Raw genomic sequence first — 23979 nt, 5'->3', positions numbered from 1 at the left:
ATCCCAAAAAGTCTGTTTAGTTGGCGCCATCGATTTGAGTAATCCACTTGTTCAACATGCAGAGAAAGGAATCTGAAAATCTAGCCCTAAACTTTGTTTCAACAAGTCAAAATATGTTTCTATTTACTCCTCAGATACCCTAAAATGTAATCAAACTATAATATTTCTTACGGAAAGAAGTATGCTCTCCCCCTACTGTATTTATTTATTTATTTTGCTCCTTTGCACCCCATTATTTCTATCTCTACTTTGCACATTCTTCCACTGCAAATCTACCATTCCAGTGTTTTACTTGCTATATTCTATTTACTTCGCCACCATGGCCTTTTTTCCCCTTTACCTCCCTTATCTCACCTCATTTGCTCACATTGTATATAGACTTATTTGTCTACTGTATTATTGACTGTATGTTTGTTTTACTCCATGTGTAACTCTGTGTTGTTGTATGTGTCGAACTGCTTTGCTTTATCTTGGCCAGGTCGCAATTGTAAATGAGAACTTGTTCTCAACTTGCCTACCTGGTTAAATAAAGGTGAAATAAATAAAATAATTTTTTTTCAATAGGAAACCGATTTTAGCAGGTGCGTAATGTCTTCATAGTGCGCGCAAACACGAATTTCCAAGACTGTGTCCTTCTGCAAAAACTGATATTTCTTATTCATTTTTAAAGTTATAAGCCTGAAACCTTGAACATAGACTGCTGACACCCTGTGGAAGCCATATGAATTGCATCCAGGGAGCTAATTTTCAATATGACCTTTCTCTTGAAGTTCTAAGAGGTTGGTCTCTCAAAAAAAAATTCTGGTTGGTTTTCCTTTGGATTTTCTCATACTATATCTATTGTGTTATATTCTTCTACATTATTTTAACACTTCTACAAACTTCAAAGTGTTTCCTTTCCAATGGTACCAATTGTATCTATATCCTGGATTCAGGGCCTGAGCTACAGGCAGTTTACTTTGGGAACGTCATTCAGACAGGAAGTGGAGAAAAAAGGGCCTAGCCCTAAGAAGTGTTCTTAACTACGAAGTTGTTAATGTTCTTAGCTTTTCCTTTGAAAATATACACTAAATATACACACTATATACACTACTTTTTACTATTTTCTACATTGTAGAATAATAGTGAAGACATCAAAACTATGAAATAACACATATGGAATCATGTAGTAATCAAAAAAGGGTTAAACAAATCAAAATATATTTTATATTTGAGATTCTTCAAATAGCCACCCTTTGCATTGATGACAGCTTTGCACACTCTTGGCATTCTCTCAACCAGCTTCATGAGGTAGTCACCTGGAATGCATTTCAATCAACAGGTGTGCCATGTTAAAAGTTAATATAGTTCTTCATATATGTTTACAGTGGAACCAAGAAGACAACAAAAATCCTAAACCTGTTTCAGACTTTAATTAATAACCATTTTCAAATATTACAATTTTATAAAGCATGTTTAAAAAAAATTTTTTACACACGCTACCACATGATTATTGTTTGCTAAAATTGTACATGACAATATTACAGTTACATTTTCTTATTTTTATACTGTGGACAAGATCCTCCACAAAAGTACTATATGCACAGGAAAGACCAGGGCACACAAAAAACCTGCGTGTGTAATAAAATATTATATGTTTATTTTTTTTACAGATGCTTCCCTCGATCAGAAATAAGTAACTGTGGAAATACAGTGTGAAAACACTGAAAAAACCTGCATGTGTAATAAAATATTATTATAAATATATTTTTTTACAGATGCTTCCCTCAATCAGTAAGCCCTTCTAGTGTATGGGTTAGAGGCATGTTGCAGGGGGAAGGTGTGACGGCGCACCAGTTCCTGGCTGGGACTCCATTTTTGATAGAGCTCCTGCAGGGCCTTGACATCCTCCAAGGCGTTGTGAGCCTCGTACGTCTTCTTGAGGAACACCCTCACCAAGGACTTCTGAGAGTACCCGGTCCGTGTGGATGGAAACATCTCCTTACTAATCCTGAAAGTATCTAGGAAACCAGACACTACTTCCTGGAACTCGTCCATCAGGGAGCATTTCCTCAGAGCCCTGGCCAGCACGGGACAGTCGAAGCGCCGGGCATTGTGGGCCGCCAGCAGGGGCTCGTGGAAGGATCCGAGGAAAGAGATGAAGGAGGTGAGGGCCTCCCTGAGGGGGATGGTGTCCACCGGTTCACCGTGTAGGAGCAGGGTCCGGTGGTCCCTGACGGTGAACCCTGTGACACTGGAGGCCTCGTCCGTCATGTTGCAACGAGGAACAGAGTACACGTTGAATGTCCTCTCCCCGCTGATGGCCGACAGCTGGATGATGTCACACACGGATGTGTCTATGGAGGTAGATGGAGATTCCGTCACATTTAAAGGACAGTACCGTTTACCCTTATGCCCTGTTAAACTCTATTCACAGTTGGGTTAAGGTTAGGAGGGGTTAGGGTTATTGGTTAGTAGTTTGAATACTTGCCAGTATTGTGACAAGGCTGGATTCACATGTGAAATATGAACAGAGGTGGTAACTAAAACAATAAAGTGTGCCTCGGCTGTCCCTGTAGGAGAAGACCTTTTGGTTCTGTGTCAAAAACATTTATGAGTAATGCAGCACCTGTATTCTAATAGAGGTGGAATTTTGACCTGAGGTAAATTGTAGGTAAGTGGAACATAATTCCCTTTTTATGCACTTTTTTCCCTACACATATTTCTGACCTTGAATTTAAGCATGAGATAATGCTATTCACCCGCTATTCGTTTGGGGTGGAGATCAAAGGAGGTGGAGGAGGTGTGTCCTACAGATACACCGTATTCTGACCATGACTTGATTCCCTCATAATTCACCTTTACGCACGATGAATAAAGTCAAGCAACCTGTCTGTTCCAAGTGGAATAACATCTACTTTCCTTTCCCCCCCTAATAGAAATAACACCATTATCCATGCACTGTAATTTACTAATTGATAAGAGCTATTGATAAGAGCTACTGATAAGAGCTAGGTAAATGATTAAGCTGTTTGGATAAGGGGGATTGTAAATATAGCCGTATGATCGCTGGAAACAAATGTGGAGACAAATGTGAAACCAGTCATATGGCAGCAAACAGAAGCATATCAACATATCACCTTTTCCACTGTGACGTTTATGAAATTCTGGCCTCATAACTTGCAGGGATGAAATGTGGAGATCCCCGCTATAGGCTTCTGTAGCCATGACAGTACAGCGCCAAACCTACAGAGTTGTTTTATGATTTCTAGAATGTTTGACACGGAACAAAAATATAAACACAACGATGTTTATAAGGAAATCGGTCCATTGAAATACATTCATTAGGCCCTAATCTATGGATTTCACATGACTGGGAATACAGATATGCATCTGTTGGTCACAGATACCTTAAAAAAAAAGTAGGGGCGTAGATCAGAAAACCAGTCAGTATTTGGTGTGACCATTTGCCACATGCAGTGCGACAAATCTCCAAATCTCCGACAAATCTCCAAATCTCCGACAAATCTCCCACTCCACTTCAACGGCGGGAACTGGAACACGCAGTCGTACACGTCGATCCAGAGCATCTCAAACATGCTGGTGAGTATGCAGGTCATGGAAGAACTGGGACATTTTTAGCTTCCAGGAATTGTGTACAGATCCATACAACACTTTACATGTTGCATTTATATTTTGGTTCAGTATAATTGTCTGGACTTTTCACAGTATTTTTTCCCCAATTTGTATCATGCTAAATATTAGCCATTATACATACAGTACATTTATAACTGTCACTTTAGTGTTAGTTTCCTCACATTTATAACTGTCTCTTTAGTGTTAGTTTCCTCACATTTATAACTGTCACTTTAGTGTTAGTTTCTTCACATTTATAACTGTCTCTTTAGTGTTAGTTTTTTCACATTTATAACTGTCTCTTTAGTGTTAGTTTCCTCACATTTATAACTGTCACTTTAGTGTTAGTTTCCTCACATTTATAACTGTCTCTTTAGTGTTAGTTTCTTCACGTTTATAACTGTCTCTTTAGTGTTAGTTTCCTTACATTTATAACTGTCACTTTAGTGTTAGTTTCCTCACATTTATAACTGTCTCTTTAGTGTTAGTTTCTTCACATTTATAACTGTCTCTTTAGTGTTAGTTTCCTCACATTTATAACTGTCACTTTAGTGTTAGATCCATACATTTATAACTGTGCCTTTAGTGTTAGTTTCTTCACATTTATAACTGTCTCTTTAGTGTTAGTTTCTTCACATTTATAACTGTAACTTTACTGTTAGTTTCCTCACATTTATAACTGTCTCTTTAGTGTTAGTTTCTTCACATTTATAACTGTCACTTTAGTGTTAGTTTCCTCACGTTTATAACTGTCTCTTTAGTGTTAGTTTCTTCACGTTTATAACTGTCTTTTTAGTGTTAGTTTCTTCACGTTTATAACTGTCTCTTTAGTGTTAGTTTCTTCACGTTTATAACTGTCTCTTTAGTGTTAGTTTCCTTACATTTATAACTGTCACTTTAGTGTTAGTTTCCTTACATTTATAACTGTCTCTTTAGTGTTAGTTTCTTCACGTTTATAACTGTCTCTTTAGTGTTAGTTTCCTCACATTTATAACTGTCTCTTTAGTGTTAGTTTCTTCACGTTTATAACTGTCTCTTTAGTGTTAGTTTCCTCACATTTATAACTGTCTCTTTAGTGTTAGTTTCCTCACATTTATAACTGTCACTTTAGTGTTAGATCCATACATTTATAACTGTCTCTTTAGTGTTAGTTTCTTCACATTTATAACTGTCTCTTTAGTGTTAGTTTCTTCACATTTATAACTGTCTCTTTAGTGTTAGTTTCCTCACATTTATAACTGTCACTTTAGTGTTAGATCCATACATTTATAACTGTGCCTTTAGTGTTAGTTTCTTCACATTTATAACTGTCTCTTTAGTGTTAGTTTCTTCACATTTATAACTGTCTCTTTAGTGTTAGTTTCCTCACATTTATAAATGTCACTTTAGTGTTAGTTTCCTCAACTTTATAACTGTCACTTTAGTGTTAGTTTCTTCACATTTATAACTGTCTCTTTAGTGTTAGTTTCTTCACATTTATAACTGTCTCTTTAGTGTTAGTTTCTTCACATTTATAACTGTCTCTTTAGTGTTAGTTTCCTCACATTTATAAATGTCACTTTAGTGTTAGTTTCCTCAACTTTATAACTGTCACTTTAGTGTTAGTTTCCTCAACTTTATAACTGTCACTTTAGTGTTCGTTTCCTTACATTTATAACTGTCACTTTAGTGTTAGTTTCTTCACATTTATAACTGTTACTTTAGTGTTAGTTTCTTCACATTTATAACTGTCACTTTAGTGTTCGTTTCCTTACATTTATAACTGTCACTTTAGTGTTAGTTTCTTCACATTTATAACTGTTACTTTAGTGTTAGTTTCTTCACATTTATAACTCACTCTTTAGTGTTAGTTTCCTCACATTTATAACTGTCACTTTAGTGTTAGTTTCTTCACATTTATAACTGTTACTTTAGTGTTAGTTTCTTCACATTTATAACTCACTCTTTAGTGTTATAGTTTCCTCACATTTATAACTGTCACTTTAGTGTTAGTTTCTTCACATTTATAACTGTCACTCTAGTGTTATAGTTTCCTCACATTTATAACTGTCACTTTAGTGTTAGTTTCTTCACATTTATAACTGTTACTTTAGTGTTAGTTTCCTTACATTTATAACTGTCACTCTAGTGTTATAGTTTCCTCACATTTATAACTGTTTCTTTAGTGTTAGTTTCTTCACATTTATAACTGTCACTTTAGTGTTAGTTTCTTCACATTTATAACTGTCACTTTAGTGTTCGTTTCCTTACATTTATAACTGTCACTTTAGTGTTAGTTTCTTCACATTTATAACTGTTACTTTAGTGTTAGTTTCTTCACATTTATAACTCACTCTTTAGTGTTAGTTTCCTCACATTTATAACTGTCACTTTAGTGTTAGTTTCTTCACATTTATAACTGTTACTTTAGTGTTAGTTTCTTCACATTTATAACTCACTCTTTAGTGTTATAGTTTCCTCACATTTATAACTGTCACTTTAGTGTTAGTTTCTTCACATTTATAACTGTCACTCTAGTGTTATAGTTTCCTCACATTTATAACTGTCACTTTAGTGTTAATTTCTTCACATTTATAACTGTTACTTTAGTGTTAGTTTCCTCACATTTATAACTGTCACTTTAGTGTTAGTTTCCTCACATTTATAACTGTTACTTTAGTGTTAGTTTCCTCACATTTATAACTGTCACTTTAGTGTTAGTTTCCTCACATTTATAACTGTCACTTTAGTGTTAGTTTCCTCACATTTATAACTGTCACTTTAGTGTTAGTTTCCTCACATTTATAACTGTCACTTTAGTGTTAGTTTCCTCACATTTATAACTGTCACTTTAGTGTTAGTTTCCTCACATTTATAACTGTGACTTTAGTGTTAGTTTCCTCACATTTATAACTGTGACTTTAGTGTTAGTTTCCTTACATTTATAACTGTCACTTTAGTGTTAGTATCTTCACATTTATAACTGTCACTTTAGTGTTAGTTTCCTTACATTTATAACTGTCACTTTAGTGTTAGTTTCCTCACATTTATAACTGTTTCTTTAGTGTTAGTTTCCTCACATTTATAACTGTCACTTTAGTGTTAGTTTCCTTACATTTATAACTGTCACTTTAGTGTTAGTTTCCTTACATTTATAACTGTCACTTTAGTGTTAGTTTCCTTACATTTATAACTGTCTCTTTAGTGTTAGTTTCCTCACATTTATAACTGTTTCTTTAGTGTTAGTTTCCTCACATTTATAACTGTCACTTTAGTGTTAGTTTCCTCACATTTATAACTGTCACTTTAGTGTTAGTTTCCTCACATTTATAACTGTGACTTTAGTGTTAGTTTCTTCACATTTATAACTGTCACTTTAGTGTTAGTTTACTTACATTTATAACTGTCACTTTAGTGTTAGTTTCCTCACATTTATAACTGTCACTTTAGTGTTAGTTTCCTCACATTTATAACTGTCTCTTTAGTGTTAGTTTCCTCAACTTTATAACTGACGACTGTACAGTACCGTTATCCTCACAGTTCCATGGTTAGGGAGGAATTAGTATTATTTGGGTAGATTTATAGGACTACTGTTCAACCCCTATTGTACACTTTTCTCATCTTCCAATATTTCAAGAGTTGGAACATTTGAATATGGCAACTTTCAGGATGAATCAAACCACTATTTTTGATTCACCATTATATTTTGTTCGTAAATACTTTGAATGAATACTTTCCAAACCCTAAATACAATATCAGAGTATTTTTTTTTAATCTACCAATTGGTGCTGTCAAGAAGATTAAGAAGAATATGTGTGTCTTTACGTGGCTTCCTTTAATACAGGCTGTATCACAACCGGCCGTGATCGGGAGTCCCATAGGGCAGCGCACAATTGGCTCAGCGTCGTGCGGGTTTGGCCGGGGTAGGCCGTCATTGTAAATAAGAATGTGTTCTTAAATGACTTGCCTAGTTAAATAAAGGTCAAATAAAAAATAAAAAATCGATCCCTAATATTCAGAACCATTCCATATATTCTAGTATATGAGTCTGTCGATACAAATTCTAATTAAAGGTACACCAAATTTAAAGGGATGGCTGTAGATAAATAAACCCTACTGAATGAAAACTCCACATGAAAATCTGATGGCCAGCAAGTGGGAGGGTTGTCAGCGGTTGAATTACATTTATTCAGCGCACGCAAGGGAACCACGCCTTAAACCCCGTTACGCATCTACATAAGATAAGTCTGAATACCAGCTACTGAGAAGTGCAATAGAAAGGCATACCTTTTCTAAGTCTGAATCGGGCCCATAGTGTGCAGTTCATAATAATACCTTATCATAATACCAGCACAGGCTCATGTGTCATGTTGCTCTATTTCCAATGGTTTGTTAAGGCTACGTTGATTGTTGCTATTGTGAATGGCTCATAAATAATATGGTTTATTGATGATAAATATGAGAACATAGCTATCCTGGACCATCAAGTGAGCCAGTAGATATTGCGCAACATCAGGAACTCGTTTTCACACATCACTTTCGTTAATAGAGAAAGCAGGGATCAAATTGTCTCTCTATAAACACCCACGCACATCTTTGTCACAAATATTCTGTAAATACATTTGCTTTAAAAGTAGTCAAAAGAAAGTTCCTGAATTGTAATGTATACAGGGTTTCTTAGCTCTAACATTTACAATACTTTGTGTGTATAGTCTACTACTAAAAGGGGAAATGCAACAACAACAAAGCTGTTATTACCAGTGGTGTAAAGTACTTAAATAAAAATACGTTAAAGTACTACTTAAGTTGTCTTTTGGGGTATCTGCACTTTACTTTGCTATTTATATATTTTTTTACAACTTTTACTCCACTACCTTCCTAAAGAAAATAATGTACTTTTTACTCCATACAATTTCTCTGACACCCAAAAGTACTCAGCAGGCCTGAAAAATGGTCCAATTCACACACTTATCTAGAGAACATCCCATTCCCTGGTCATCTCTACTGCCTCTGATCTGACCGACTCACTAAACACAAATTATTTATTTGTAAATTATGTCTGAGTGTTGGAGTGTGTCCCTGGCTATACGTAAAAAAAATAAAAATAATCACGGAAATTGTGCCGTCTGGTTTGCTGAAGGAATTTTTAATTATTTATACTTTTACTTTTGATACTTAACTATACATTTAGCAATTACATTTACTTTTGATACTTAAGTATACTATATTTAAAACTCAAATACTTCAAAGACTTTTACTCAAGTAGTATTTTACTGGGCGACTTTAATTTTAATCATGGATTATTAAAGTATCTTTACTTTTACTCAAGTATGACAATTGGGTACTTTTCCAACCCGTGGTTGTTCCCCTCAGACTACTGTAAGTCTACTACATCCATTTTTATTATAGAGGCTTTTAACATAAAACAGTAAAGAACTCTATCAACCTAACAATATTAAAAACAAAGGTATATATTTTGTACAATACCTAATCCGGTAGTCTCCAAATCAAAGAATACTACGGTATCACCAGACACTGCTCCCATACCCTGGATAAGCAAAGTACAGTCAGTAAAATCGGTACCATTAATCAATGTATGATATCTTCATTATGACTTGACTTTCAGTGATTGAAATAATAGCAATACTCTCCGAAACCGTTTTTTAAAACAACCGTTTGTCAATGATATAAAATAAACAACTGATCAATGGAACATGATCTTACCAAAGAGGACTGCATAACGACGTCGAGGCTGTCAAAATCCTAAATAGTCTCTCAAATCATCCTGTCTGCCGTCGAATGAAGTACCCTTTTATATTATAGTGACTCGTAAATAATAGTTTATTCAGGTGGTCATAAGGGATCGGCCACAAGGGATAGGCAGGTGGTAAGAGCGAATCGATACTTATATAAAGTTGCTTTCGTTTCAGGCAATGCTTACTCAACATTAAACAATTGAAAAGACATTCGTGTCGTTAATGAATCATCGTGACATTGGTATAGAAAAGGGCTAGAGGGAAGTGAAGAATAACAACTGCAGTCAGATGACTACTTTCAGAAGGATTTCGTCAACACAACGAAGAACTGTAGAATATTCCACACACCGTTCGCGTGGTTTCATTCTTTCGGCTGTAATGACTCGTGATCAGACGCGTCATTCTGGGTCGTTTTTGTATTTTTGAGGGGGGGGGGGGGGGTTGCCTGTTTTGCATGTTATTTTGGCATTAATACTTGTCACATATCAGTTTGCAAACAATGTCAAATATATCATTGAGTTAATAAAGCCGCATACATACATGGTCTCTTTTTTTATTTTCTTGAGTAAGGCAGCTCCAAAATGCAGGTGTTTCAGCCTAGATCAGTGCTTTCTGTTGGGCGAGCCAGAAAAAAATAGGAGCATTGCGCTGTGATTGGCTCGGTGTTCTGTCACTCATGGGGACACTATGTCACCACGAATTGTATGTCCTTAGTAAGGGCAGACATCTAGAATTTCAGCCCTTGGGTCCTGCTATAGTGTGCTGTCCAAACACTTAAAAGACACACCCTCGTCCACTTACCCTCGCCTTATGCCCTTGGGGAAATCCCCGTCACCATGTTGGAGGGTGGTCCAAATAATTAGCAAAACAAGGGAAGTTTACAGCCCTTCAGCCCTCGTTTTTAGTTGGCTTTGCGACTGTACAATTATGTTCACTCCGGGGCCTGAAACTCCACATAACTAAATTCGCGACGATTGTACATCCGCTAAGAAAAGTCAGCGAAAACTTAAAAACAACATCAATGGAGAAGTCAACATATAAGTGGAAGTAAAAACGAATGCAAATAAGTTAGAAATGTTGCTACTACGTAAAAATTAAATATGTTTTTGTTTGGTTATCTTTTGGAAATTGTAAAAAATAAAACATTTTCCTTCTTCAGAAGTTCCGGCTAGGCAGCCTAACGTTAGTTAGTTAATTTGCTAGCTGTCATACAGTAGATGTATATTCATAATTATATATTTAATATAAGTAGACATGTACTCATAGTAGACTGTAGCGCATATAAAGCACCCACAAGCTACCGTCGGCTGGAAACACAATCATCGTGGGATAAGCGAGTGACGAATTTCCGGCCAAGGGTGGTCCATTTAAAAATCATTCCTTCCTCACTCGTCCCTTGCCCTGCAAGTGTATACTCGTCAGACGTCATGATACGTCATCAGAAGTGTCAATGATGGCGCCGGAGGGGATGGCTGCCACCTTATCGGCTCTTAACCAACCATGCTATTTTGTTCGATTTTTTGTGTTGTTCGTAACTTGTTTTGTACATAATGTTGCTGCTACTGTCTCTTATGACCGAAAAGAGCTTCTGGACATCAGAACTGCGATTAATCACCTCATATTAGACAAAGAGTTTTTCTTCAATGAGTCGGACGGGAGGGAGATATTACAGCTCCCCTACCAGTCCCAGATCCCCGGCATTAGTCGAAAAAGGAAACTGAGATTTAGTGGAAAAAGATCAGGGTGCCTTGTGAGGATCAGGCGACAAGTGGCTAATCTGCCTTTACCTTCTGTCTCGCTAGCTAACGTTCAATCGCTGGAAAATAATGGGACGAACTGAAAGCACGTATATCCTACCAACGAGACATTAAAAACTGTTTCACCGAGTCGTGGCTGAAAGAAGATATTAAGAACATACTGGCGGGTTATACACTATCGGCAGGATAGAACAGCAGCCTCTGATAAGACACGGGGCAGGGACCTTTGCATATATGTAAACAACAGCTGGTGCACGATATCTAAGGAAGTCTTAAGGTTTTGCTCGCATGAGGTATGTATCTCATGATAAGCTGTAGACCACACTATCTACCAAGAGAGTTTTCATCTGTATTTTTCATCTGTATTTTTCATAGCTGTCTAGGATTACTGCTGTCTACAGTAATCCTTCTCACCCCCCCCCCCCCCCTTAAAAGATTTAGATGCACGATTGTAAAGTGGCTGTTCCACTGGATGTCATAAGGTGAATGCACCAATTTGTAAGTCGCTCTGGATAAGAGCGTCTGCTAAATGACTTAAATGTAAATGTAAATGTACATACCACCACAGACCGATGCTGGCACTAAAACAGCACTCAATGAGCTGTATTCTGCCATAAGCAAACAGGAAAACGCTCATCCAGAGGTGGCGCTCGTAGTGGCCGGGGACTTTAATACAGTGAAACTTAAATCAGTTTTACCTAATTTCTATCAGCATGTTAAATGTGCAACCAGAGGGGAAAAAAATCTAGACCACCTTGACTCCACACACAGAGACGTGTACAAAGCTCTCCCTCGACCTCCATTTGGCAAATCTGACCATAATTCTATCCTCCTGATTCCTGCTTACAAGCAAAAATTAAAGCAGGAAGCACCAGTGACTCAGTCTTTAAAAAAGTGGTCAGATGAAGCAGATGGTAAACTACAGGACTCTTTTGCTAGCACAGACTGGAATATGTTCCAGGATTCTTCCGATGGCATTGAGGAGTACACCACATCAGTCTGGCTTCATCAATAAGTGCATTGATGACGTCGTCCCCACAGTGACCGTACATACCCCAACCAGAAGCCTTGGATTACAGGCAACATTCGCACTGAGCTAAAGGATAGAGCTGCCGCATTCAAGGAGTGGGACTCTAACCCAGGAAGCTTATAAGAAATCCCGCTATGCTCTCTGATGAACCATCAAACAGGAAAAGCGTCAATACAGGACGAAGATTGAATTGCACAACATCGGCTCCACCACTCGTCAGATGTGGCAGGGCTTGCAAACTATTACAGACTACAAAGGGAAGCACAGCCGAGAGCTGCCCAGTGACACGACCCTACCAGACGAGCTAAATAACTTCTATGCTCACATTGAGGCAAGTAACACTGAAACATGCATGAGAGCATCAACTGGTCCGGACGACTGTGTGCTCACAGGTCAACATTCATAAGGCTGCATGGGCAGACAGAATACCAGGACGTGTACTCCGAGCATGCGCTGACCAACTGGCTTCACTGACATTTTCAACCTCTCCCTGTCTGAGTCTGTAATACCAACATGTTTCAAGCAGACCACCATAGTCCCTTTGCCCAAGAACACTAAGGTAACCTGCCTAAATGACTACGGACCCGTAGCCCTCACATCTGTAGCCATGAAATGCTTTGAAAGGCTGGTCATGGCTCACATCAACACCATTATCCCAGAAACTCTAGACCCACTCCAATTTGCATACCGCACCAACAGATCCACAGATGATGCAATCTCTATTGCACTCCACACTGCCCTTTCACACCTGGACAAAAGGAACACCTATGTGAGAATGCTATTCATTGACTACAGCTCAGTGTACAACACCATAGTGCCATCAAAGCTCATGACTAAGCGAAGGACCCTGGGACTAAACACCTCCCTCTGCAACTGGATCCTGGACTTCCTGATGGGCCGCCCCCAGGTGGTAAGGGTAGGTAACAACACATCAGCCACGCTGATCCTCAAAATGGGGGCCCCTCAGGGGCGCTTGCTCAGTCCCCTCCTGTACTCCCTGTTCACTCATGATTGCACGGCCATTCACGACTCCAACACCAGCATTCAGTTTGCTGATGACACAACGGTGGTATGTCTGATCACCGACAACAATGAGACAGCCTATAGGGAGGAGGTCAGAAACCTGACAGTGTGGTGCAAGGACAACAACCTCTCCCTCAACGTGATCAAGACAAAGATGATTGTGGACTACAGGAAAAGGAGGACCGAGCACGGCCGCATTCTCATCGACGGGCTGTAGTGGAGCAGGTTGAGAGCTTCAAGTACCTTAGCGTCCACATTACCAACAAACTAACATGGTCCAAGCACACCAAAACAGTCGTGAAGCGTTCACGACAAAACCCATTCCCCCTCAGGAGACTGAAAAGATTTGCAATGGGTCCTCAGATCCTCAAAAGGTTTTACAGCTGCACCATCAAGGGGGAATGGGTTTTGTCGTGAACGCTTCACGACTGTTTTGGTGTGCTTGGACCATGTTAGTTTGTTCTCACATAGGTGTTCCCAGTACATCACCAGGGCCAAGCTTCCTGCCATCCAGGACCTCTATACCAGGCGGTGTCAGAGGAAGGCCCTAAAAATTGACAGACTCCAGCCACCCTAGTCATAGACTGTTCTCTCTGCTACAGTACCGCACAGCAAGCGGTACCGGAGAGCCAAGTCTAGGTCCAAGAGGCTTCTAAACAGCTTCTACCCCCAAGCCATAAGACTCCTGAACAGCTAATCAAATGGTCACCCAGACTATTTGCACTGCCCCCCCCCCCCCTCTTCTACGCTGCTGCTACTCTCTGTTATTATCAATGCATTATTACTTTAATAACTCTACCTACATGTACATATTACCTCAATAACCTCGACACCGGAGCCCCCGCACATTGACTCTATCGGTACCCCTGTATATAGCCCCGCTATTGTTATTTACTGCTGCTCTTCAATTATTTGTTATTCTTATCTCTTACTTTTTAAAATGTATTTTCTTAAAACTGCATTGTTGGTTAAGGGCTTGTAAGTAGGCATTTCACTGTAAGGTCTACCTACACCTGTTGTATTCGGCGCATGTGACAAATACAATTTGATTTGATGTTTAAGTGAGCACATCACAAGCCAAAGAGTCCAAAAATGTATTGTATGCTGCTGCATAAATTATGTATTATGCAAGGGAGATATGTATACTGTAGCTACGAAAGTGTATGTTGTGTAGTAAGCTGTTAGTAGCCCATGTGCCTCACCCTAATAATTTGGTCTATTTTCACCTCTTAATTTCACTTAACGTTACTGTTCTGACTCGGTTGTGCTGCACGTGGAGCCTATAAACTGTATTTTGAGAAATGTCATCATCTAATATTGTAAGAGGTGTCATTGTCTGCTTATATGCCCCCTTTATTTATCCTATGGTTCTGACTTGGTGTACAGGGGAAATACTGTAAGAGCAGCCTATGTTCTGCATTCTGTCGCTGTACAATTCAAAAGTGCTGAACAGAGTTATATTGACTACGTCCGTCGTCGCTTGCTCATTAATGTCTTAATCGAAGTTACGGAATGCCTCTTATCCGCTCATTGTTCCCTTATGCCATAGTTTGTACATCTCAATTGTCAGTAGAAACCACATTTGTTTAAGCAAGTCCGCCATATCAGCTATGTTTTTTAAAAGGCAGTAAACAAGGCTGAATTCATTGTTTTGCTGCCAGACAAGGCTCTGCTGATAGACAGGTGTAGCGGTGGTAAGGATTCACTCCATGGTGCTGAAAAGAAAGCTCTGCTGTTGGGACAGGTTTATGTAGACTCTAACAGTTTGTGGGCACCGCTTGTCACCGTTATAGTGCAATTCATGTATTGTTTAGTGTTGTGTTGTTGTGTAGTGTCTTCACTGGTATGCATCTTGGGGAGTTTGCCCCACCAAGATTTACAAGCTAAAATCGCCACTGCTCGTGACGCATGTTTTAGCATACATAGAAAGCACAGTAGCCTATATCCAAATTATAGGTTTTCATATGACAAGGAATCATAATACTTGTCCAATATATTCAACCATATTACTGCGATTTTAATAATTGAGTGACTTGGAAAATGTAACTAAATAATTTTTGCAGGACAACAGTTTGGCTTTCTTTAATAAGCCTATGATTTTTGTTTTAACAATCATAGACATATATAGTACCAGTCAAAATGTTGGACAAACCTACTCATTCAAGGGTTTTTCTTTATTTGGACTATTTTCTACATTGTAGAATAATAGTGAAGACATCAAAACTATGAAATAACACATATGGAATCCTGTAGTAACCAAAAAAGTGTTAAGCAAATCAAAATATATTTTATATTTGAGATTCTTCAAAGTAGCCACCCTTTGCCTTGATGACAGCTTTGTACACTCTTGGCATTCTGTCAACAAGCTTCATGAGGTAGTCACCTGGAATGCATTTCAATTAAGAAGGTGTGCCTTGTTAAGTTCATTTGTGGAATTCCTTTCCTTCTTAATGCGTTTGAGCCAATCAGTTGTGTTGTGACAAGGTAGGGGTGGTATACTGAATATAGCCCTATTTGGTAAAATACCAAGTCCATATTATGGCAAGAACAGCTCAATTAAGCAAAGAGAAACGACAGTCCATCATTACTTTAAGACATGAAGGTCAGTCAATCATGAACATTTCTAGAACTTTTAACGTTTCTTCAAGTGCAGTTGCAAAAACCATCAAGCGCTATGATGAAACTGGCTCTCATGAGGACCGCCACAGGAAAGGAAGACCCAGAGTTACCTCTGCTGCAGAGGATAAGTTCATTAGAGTTAACTGCACCTCATATTGCAGCCCAAATAAATGCTTCACAGAGTTCAAGTAAGAGACACATCTCAACATCAACTGTTCAGAGGAGACGCGTGAATCAGGCCTTCATGGTCGAATTGATGCAAAGAAACCACTACTAAAGAACAACAATAAGAAGAGACTTGCTTGGGTCAAGGAACACGATGGACATTAGACCGGTGGAAATCTGTCCAAATTTGAGATTTTTGGTTCCAACCGCCGTGTCTTTGTGAGACGCAGAGTGGGTAAACGGATGATCTCTGCATGTGTAGTTCCCGACGTGAAGCATGGAGGAAGAGATGTGATGGTGCTTTGCTGGTGACACTGTCAGTGATTTATTTAGAATTCAAGGCACACTTAACCAGCATGGCTACCACAGCATTCTGCAGAGATATGCCATCCCATCTGGTTTGCGCTTAGTGGAACTATCATTTGTTTTTCAACAGGTCAATGACCCAAAACACACCTCCAAGCTGTGTAAGGGCTATTTGACCAAGGAGAGTGAAGGAGTGCTGCATCAGATGACTTGGCCTCCACAATCACCTGACCTCAACCCAATTGAGATCATTTGGGATGAATTGGCTCGCAGAGTGAAGGAAAAGCAGCCAACAAGTGCTCAGCATATGTGGGAACTCCTTCAAAACTGTTGGAAAAGCATTCCAGATGAAGCTGGTTGAGAGAATGCCAAGCGTATGCAAAGCTGTCATCAAGGCAAAGGGTGAATATTTTGAAGAATCTCAAAATGTAAATATATATTGATTTGAACACATGTTTGATTACTACATGATTCCATATGTGTTATTTCCTAGTTTTGATGTCTTCACTATTATTCTACAAATGTAGAAAATAGTAAAAAAAATTAAGAAAAACCCTTGAATGAGCAGGTGTGTCCAAACTTTTGACTGGTACTGTTTTTGTATCTTGAAAATGATGAATAAATGTTATAATAACTGCCCCTTATATACACAAATGTGTCCAGAGTAGAGCACACAAAAAACAACGCCCTGTAAAAACAACTGAACATAATTCATATTATATAAGGAGTCATACACAGGATAATATATCATTTTTTATAACAGGCATTTACACAATGTACACTCATAAGCATGATCATAAATACAACATACATACTGTATATAAAAAGAACACAAGACAACAACAACAAAAAAGCAGAGAACTGCCTTCCAGTGATAGGTACATTCACTTTAGCAGGACACCATTGGCCAATGTCTTATAGGGTGTAGAAATACCATCTTACTTTAGCTTGTTGTTGTTGTTGACCAGTAGGAATAGTTATTTTTCTCCCACAGTGCACCTGTCTCAAACTAAACTTCCCGAGTGCTGTTTCTGACAACCAGGGTGGTATTCATTAGGGCACACCGTAGCAAAATGCTTTTCAACGTAGAAACAAAAACAAGCAGTTGGTAGTCAGATCAGGTAGTCCCTGTTTGTTTCAGGATGTTTTCTTCAGTTTGATGCCTAATGCATATGACTCCGGTTTAGTTGTGACTGGTTGTGACTGGTTGAGGTGCCCGCTCCCTAAAAATACCACTATGATGTGGAATTTCCGTCGCTCCACCCTAATAGTAGACCACAAGCAGCAAGTCCCGTCTACCTGTTTTGGACAGAGTGGGAAATTCGGATGGTACAGTTTAAGAAGAGGCAAGCTTGTGACAAACACATAGGCAACCACACATTCCCTATTCATTATGATGACTAATCTGCAATCAAGTCCTATCCCTTGCCCATGACAAGACCGTGATTGTGTTGTCTCAAATACGTGCTTGTTGTAAAGCATGGGATGGCAAGTACAGTAACGGTAAGATATTAGAAGACTAATTTAACCCCAGCGTAAGCATTGGTGAGAAGAGACAGACAGACAGACTCTCTATAAGACACACAGGATATTGCACGGTATAGAGAGTGACAGAGAGAGTATAGAAGTACCAGAGATAGTCGTCTGTCTGTTTAATCACACTGGACGGTTGAAACTGATGGCCTTTTCTATGTGAGGTGTTTAAATACACATTGAGCTCAGAGTAAATGTATGGAAAGGTTCACTCATGTTTGAACCAATGTAAACACCTAGGAAGGAAGAGTCAGAGGTGAAGGATTTGGCACAAAGGATGTACGGCACACAGAGTGCATTCGGAAAGTATTCAGACCCCTTGACTTTTTCCACATTTTGTTACGTTACAGCCTTATTCTAAAATGGATTAAATTGTTTTTTCCCCTCATTAATCTACATACAATACCTCATAATGACAAAGCAAAAACATGTTTTAAGACAATTTTGCAAATGTAAACAGAATAAACAACGGAAAAATCACATTTAAATATTCAGACCCTTTACTCAGTACTTTGTTGAAGCACCATTGGCAGCGATTACAGCCTCAAGTCTTCTTGGGTAGGACAATACAAGCTTGGCACACTTGTATTTGGGGAGTTCCTCCATTCTTCTCTGCAGATCCTCTTAAGCTCTGTCAGGTTGGATGGGGAGCGTCGCTGCACAGGTCTCTCTAGAGATGTTCTATTGGGTTCAAGTCCAGGCTCTAGCTGGACTTTCATCTTTCCCTCGATCCTGACTAGTCTCCCAGTCCCTGCCGCTAAAAAACCATCCCCACAGCATGATGCTGCCACCACCATACTTCACCGTAGGGATGGTGCCAGGTTTCCTCCAGATGTGACGCTTGGCATTCAGGCCAAAGAGTTCAATCTTGGTTTCATCAGACCAGAGAATCTTGTTTCTCATGGTCTGAGAGTCCTTTAGGTGCCTTTTGGCAAACTTCAAGCGGGCTGTCATGTGTCTTTTACTGAGGAGTGGCTTCCATCTGGCCACTCTACAATAAAGGCCTGATTGGTAGAGTGCTGCAGAGATGGTTGTCCTTCTGGAAGGTTCTCCTATCTCCACAGAGCAACTCTGGAGCTCTGTCAGAGTGACCATCGGGTTCTTGGTCACCTCCCTGACCAAGGCCCTTCTACCCCAATTTCTCAATTTGTCTGGGCGGCAAGCTTTAGGAAGAGTCTTGGTGGTTCCAAACTTCTTCCATTTAAGAATGATGGGTGACATTCTTGGGGACATTCAATGCTGCAGACATTTTTTAGTACCCTTCCCCAGACCTGTGCCTCGACACAATCTTGTATTGGAGCCCTGGGGACAATTCCTTTGACCTCATGGCTTGGTTTCTGCTCTGACATGCACTGTCAACTGTGGGACCTTATATAGACAGGTGTGTGCCTTTCCAAATCATGTCCAATCAATTGAATTTACCACAGGTAGACAGACTCCAATCAAGTTTTAGATACATCTCAAGGATGATCAATGCACCTGGTCTTAATTTCGAGTCTCATAGCAAAGGGTCTGAATACTTACGTATATATATTTCTATATTATTATATATTTTTTATTAGCAAACATGTCTAAAAACCTGCTTTTCGTAATTATGGGGTTATTGTATGTAGATTGATGAGTTTTTATTTATTTATTTAATCCATTTTAGAATAAGGCTGTAACGTAAAAAAAAATTGTGGAAAAAGTCAAAGGGTCTGAATACTTTCCGAATGAACTGTACATGTCAGAGGACTGTGTGTGTGTGAGAACCACACACACACACACACACACACACACACACACACACACACACACACACACACACACACACACACACACACACACACACACACACACACACACACACACACACACACACACCACCTTTTGGTACAGATAGGATTTCTTCTAAGATGACAATAGCGTCAACGGTAACTATAACAACAACAATAGTAATGCACAACCCCCCCCCCCCCCCCCCAAAAAAAAAAAAAAAAAGTTGGTTACTCTGAACACAGATGTTCCAGAACAAATGTAGGATCAACGTAACATCAACGTAGGATTGTGGGGGAACACAGACCAATGATGGAAAAGGCATTACATTACATTATATCTGATAAACATTGAACACCACAGTCGCCGTATCAACCCCAATGGCAACAGTGGTGTGATGGTCGGGACCTATGTGTCTGAATGGACTGACGTCAGCCTCTTGCTGTTGAATTGTATTTTTTCACAAGAGAAGAAGTGGCACTAACTGAATACTGGGTCGAATTCATTAGGGTATGCGACAGAAAACGCTTTAAAACATTTTGCAGTGTTGAAAATCAACAAAACACAAACACATAACAAACAAAACCATAACCAGAATCTCATACACTTCCCTTTGCAAAAGACTCCAGATAAGAGATGGTTATTATAAACATTGAACGAACCCAGCACTGGAGTTCCTTCCATTTATATATTTTTAATAACATAATAATTAGGTCACATAATACATATTTATAACACATCATTGCCATAGTCTCTTTAACTGGCATAGGAAACAAGTGTCATGAAGGAGCATGCGGCCTCACGGACAGGTTGTATTGTGTAAACGTGAAAGCGGACGCGAAAGTAGCTGAATGGCTCGTATCAAAATGGCCGGAGAGTAGCTGAGTGGCTCGAAACAAAATGGCCGGAGAGTAGCTGAGTGGCTCGAAACAAAATGGCCGGAGAGTAGCTGAGTGGCTCGAATCAAAATGGCCGGAGAGTAGCTGAGTGGCTCGAAACAAAATGGCCGGAGAGTAGCTGAGTGGCTCGAATCAAAATGGCCGATAGTCCTCTCAGTCAGTGACTCTGGCTCAAGCCACCGTAGACCTGCGTTCAAAAGAAGGCGCTGTCTACTTGCTTCTCTCTTTTCTTATCTCCAGCCCCCCTGTGCCCCCCGAGGCTCCAGCAGGGGTCAAGGGGCTTGGAGGTCAAAGGTCAGGTGAGTCAAGGCGGCCACCCTCATCCTTTGCTCACTCACTCGCTTTCTGGCGTTCAGTCACTGTTTTATTCCATTACAGCCTCCTAGTTCTTTCATCCATTCGTCATTCCATCTCTCTTTTTGTTTCTCCATCACCTTTCACTTTCACTTCTCCCGCCGAGAGGACGGCGCCCAACTGCATCATGGGACGGCGGCTTTCCTCCTGGCACAGAGAAGGAGGATAGAGGTGGGCAGAGGGAAGGACAGCAGTGAGCGATGGATGCCCACATGACCCATTCCAGCCCTGTTTCACTTCCTCCCTCCCTCCCTCCTTCCTTCCCCACATACACACTATTGGTATGGGGGATGGATGGCGGTTCGGATGTCTTGTCTCCACCGCAACTCTCCCTCATACCATAAACTCGTTACTGCCATACAGAACCAGCTGTTGGGGCAGTGAGCTGAAGTCTGACTCCCTCCTGTGGCCCTCAGGGGCCTCGCGCGGCGAGCTCCTACTCAGCCTGAGCCGGTGGCGACTCTTCACCCCCACAGTGCCACTCGGGTCCCCCTCGGACTCCACTAAGGGGGCTCCTAGGCCCAAGGAGCCGGAGGAGAGTAGGGGTCCGGAGGAGGAGGAGCGGAAGCGGTAGTTGGGGGATTGATGTATAATGGAGGAGGAGGCGGTGGAGTCGACCGAGTCGGGTTGTCTCCGGAGGCAGCGGCGGCTCTTGGCTTCAGACTTCCGGGAGTGATAGGTGCCTGTTGAAAGGGTTAGGGTTTTTAAAATATTTTGTTTAACCCATCCACCCCCCCCCCCCCCCCCCAAGGACAAAAATAGCTTTTTTTGTTACATATATACATACATGTTACATACTACATACACTTCATGACTAAAAGTATGTCCACATACTTTTGTATATATAGTGTACATGGGTGGCAGGTAGCCTGGCGGGTAGGAGCGTTAAAAAAAGTGTCGTCTTGCAGGGCACTTAACGCCCAACAACAACTGCCCCCCCCCCCCCCCCCCCCATTCAGTTGTAGAATTGACTATGTATCCACTTTTACTTTCCTACATGGTAGAGCAAAGTGTTTACCACACACACACACTCCAGTCTCACCAGAGGGGTTGGAGGCGGCTCCTTCAGGGTCCATGTAGAGTTTCTCAGAACTGTCTGCTGTTCCTGTCGAGGCTTCTGACTCTAAAGTCTCGTCATCAGACGCCCGCGATTCCAAGATCAACATCTCGTACGTTAACTCCTCCCTACACACACACACACACACACACACACACACACACACACACACACACACACACACACACACACACACACACACACACACACACACACACACACACACACACACACACACACACACACACACACACACACACACACACGTATGTAAAATGTATGTACACATGACTGTAAGACGCTTTGGATAAAACCATCTGCTAAATTGTATATATTACCATCTGCTAAATGACATATACAGTGGCGTGCGAAAGTATTCACCCCCCTTGGCATTTTTCCTATTTTGTTGCCTCACAACCTGGAATTAAAATAGATTTTTGAGGGGTTTGTATCATTTGATTTACACAACATGCCTACCACTTTGAAGATATAAAATATTTTTTCTTGTGAAACAAACAAGAATTAAGACAAAAAACAAAAAACTTGAGCGTGCATAATTATTCACCCCCCCAAAGTCAATACCTTGTAGAGCCACTTTATGCAGCAATTACAACTGCAAGTCTCTTGGGGTATGTCTCTATAAGCTTGGCACATCTAGCCACTGGGATTTTTGCCCTTTCTTCAAGGCAAAACTGCTCCAGCTCCTTCAAGTTGGATGGGTTCTGCTGGTGTACAGCAATCTTTAAGTCATACCACAGATTCTCAATTGGATTGAGGTCCGGGCTTTGACTAGGCCATTCCAAGACATTTAAATGTTTCCCCTTAAACCACTCGAGTGTTGCTTTAGCAGTATGCTTTGCGTTGTCCTGCTGGAAGGTGAACCTCCGTCCCAGCTTAAATCTCTGGAAGACAAACAGGTTTCCCTCAAGAATTTCCCTGTATTTAGCACCATCCATCATTCTTTCAATTCTGACCACTTTCCCAGTCCCTGCCGATGAAAAACATTCCCACAGCATGATGCTGCCACCACCGTGCTTCACTGTGGGGATGGTGTTCTCGGGGTGATGAGAGGTGCTGGGTTTTCGCCAGACATAGCATTTTCCTTGATGGCCAAAAAGCTCAATTTTAGTCTGACCAGAGTACCTTCTTGCATATGTTTGGGGAGTCTCCCACATGCCTTTTGGCGAACATCAAACGTGTTTGCTTATTTTTTTCTTTAATCAATAGCTTTTTTCAGGACACTCTTCCGTAAAGCCCAGCTCTGTGGAGTGTACGGCTTAAAATGGTCCTATGGACAGATACTCCAATCTCCGCTGTGGAGCTTTGCAGCTCCTTCAGGGTTATCTTTGGTCTCTTTGTTGCCTCTCTAATTAATGCTCTGCTTGCCTGGTCTGTGAGTTTTGGTGCATAGCCCTCTCTTGGCAGGTTTGTTGTGGTGCCATATTCTTTCATTTTTTAAATATTGGATTTAATGGTGCTCCGTGGGATGTTAAAAGTTTCTGATATGTTTTTAGAACCCAACCCTGATATGTACTTCTTCACAACTTTGACCCTGACCTGTTTGGAGAGCTCCTTGGTCTTCATGGTGCCGCTTGCTTGGTGTCCCATGCTAGTGGTGTTGCAGACCCTGGGGCCTTTCAGAACAGGTGTATATATACTGAGATCATGTGACAGATCATGTGACACTTAGATTGCACACAGGTGGACTTTATTTAAAAAATTATGTGACTTCTGAAGGTAATTGGTTGCACCAGATCTTATTTAGGGGCTTTATAGCAAAGGGGGTGAATACATATGCATGCACCACTTTTCTGTATCTATATATTTAAATAAAATAAAAATTAAACAAGTCATTTTTTTCATTTCACTTCACCAATTTGGACTATTTTGTGTATGTCCATTACATGAAATCCAAATAAAAATCCATTTAAATTACAGGTTGAAATGCAACAAAATAGGAAAAACGCCAAGGGGGATGAATACTTTTGCAAGGCACTGTATTACCATCTGCTAAATGGCATATATATTATCATCCGCTAAATGGCGTATATATTACCATCTGCTAAATGGTATATGTTACCATCTGTTAAATGACATATATACACTGCTCAAAAAAATAAAGGGAACACTT

At 40.1% G+C, this 23979-nt stretch overlaps 2 protein-coding genes across 2 annotated transcripts in view; both read right to left on the bottom strand.

Moving 5' to 3' along the window:
• Positions 1-1463: 1463 nt before the first annotated feature.
• Positions 1464-9616, bottom strand: LOC139578123 (protein PML-like). The gene is made up of 3 exons (XM_071405367.1): positions 9319-9616; positions 9082-9142; positions 1464-2336 (listed from the first exon to the last, which is right to left on the bottom strand). Exons 1-3 carry the CDS (start codon positions 9331-9333, stop codon positions 1771-1773), a joined length of 642 nt encoding a protein of 213 aa, XP_071261468.1. The 5' UTR covers positions 9334-9616; the 3' UTR covers positions 1464-1770.
• A 7374-nt stretch (positions 9617-16990) lies between these two features.
• The window catches only part of LOC139578125 (unconventional myosin-IXAb-like), a 270429-nt gene continuing 263440 nt past the window's right edge, over positions 16991-23979 (bottom strand). The window contains exons 42-43 of the mRNA XM_071405369.1: positions 21834-21976; positions 16991-21474 (exon numbers count right to left, since the gene is read on the bottom strand). Coding sequence (XP_071261470.1) covers positions 21125-21474; positions 21834-21976 — 493 coding nt within the window. The 3' untranslated portion in view covers positions 16991-21124. The remainder of the gene's footprint in view (positions 21475-21833; positions 21977-23979) is intronic.

The sequence above is a fragment of the Salvelinus alpinus genome, chromosome 6 (genome assembly GCF_045679555.1).
Source record: "Salvelinus alpinus chromosome 6, SLU_Salpinus.1, whole genome shotgun sequence".
NCBI lineage: Eukaryota > Metazoa > Chordata > Actinopteri > Salmoniformes > Salmonidae > Salvelinus > Salvelinus alpinus.
Note: the sequence above shows the minus strand (reverse complement) of the source record. Positions and strands in the feature narration are given on the sequence as shown.

Coding starts and splice junctions, on each gene's coding strand:
- LOC139578123 (XM_071405367.1), bottom strand. Junction 2,337..9,081: donor TTTGGAGACTACCGGATTAG/GTATTGTACAAA, acceptor CTACCTCCATAG/ACACATCCGTGTGTGACATC.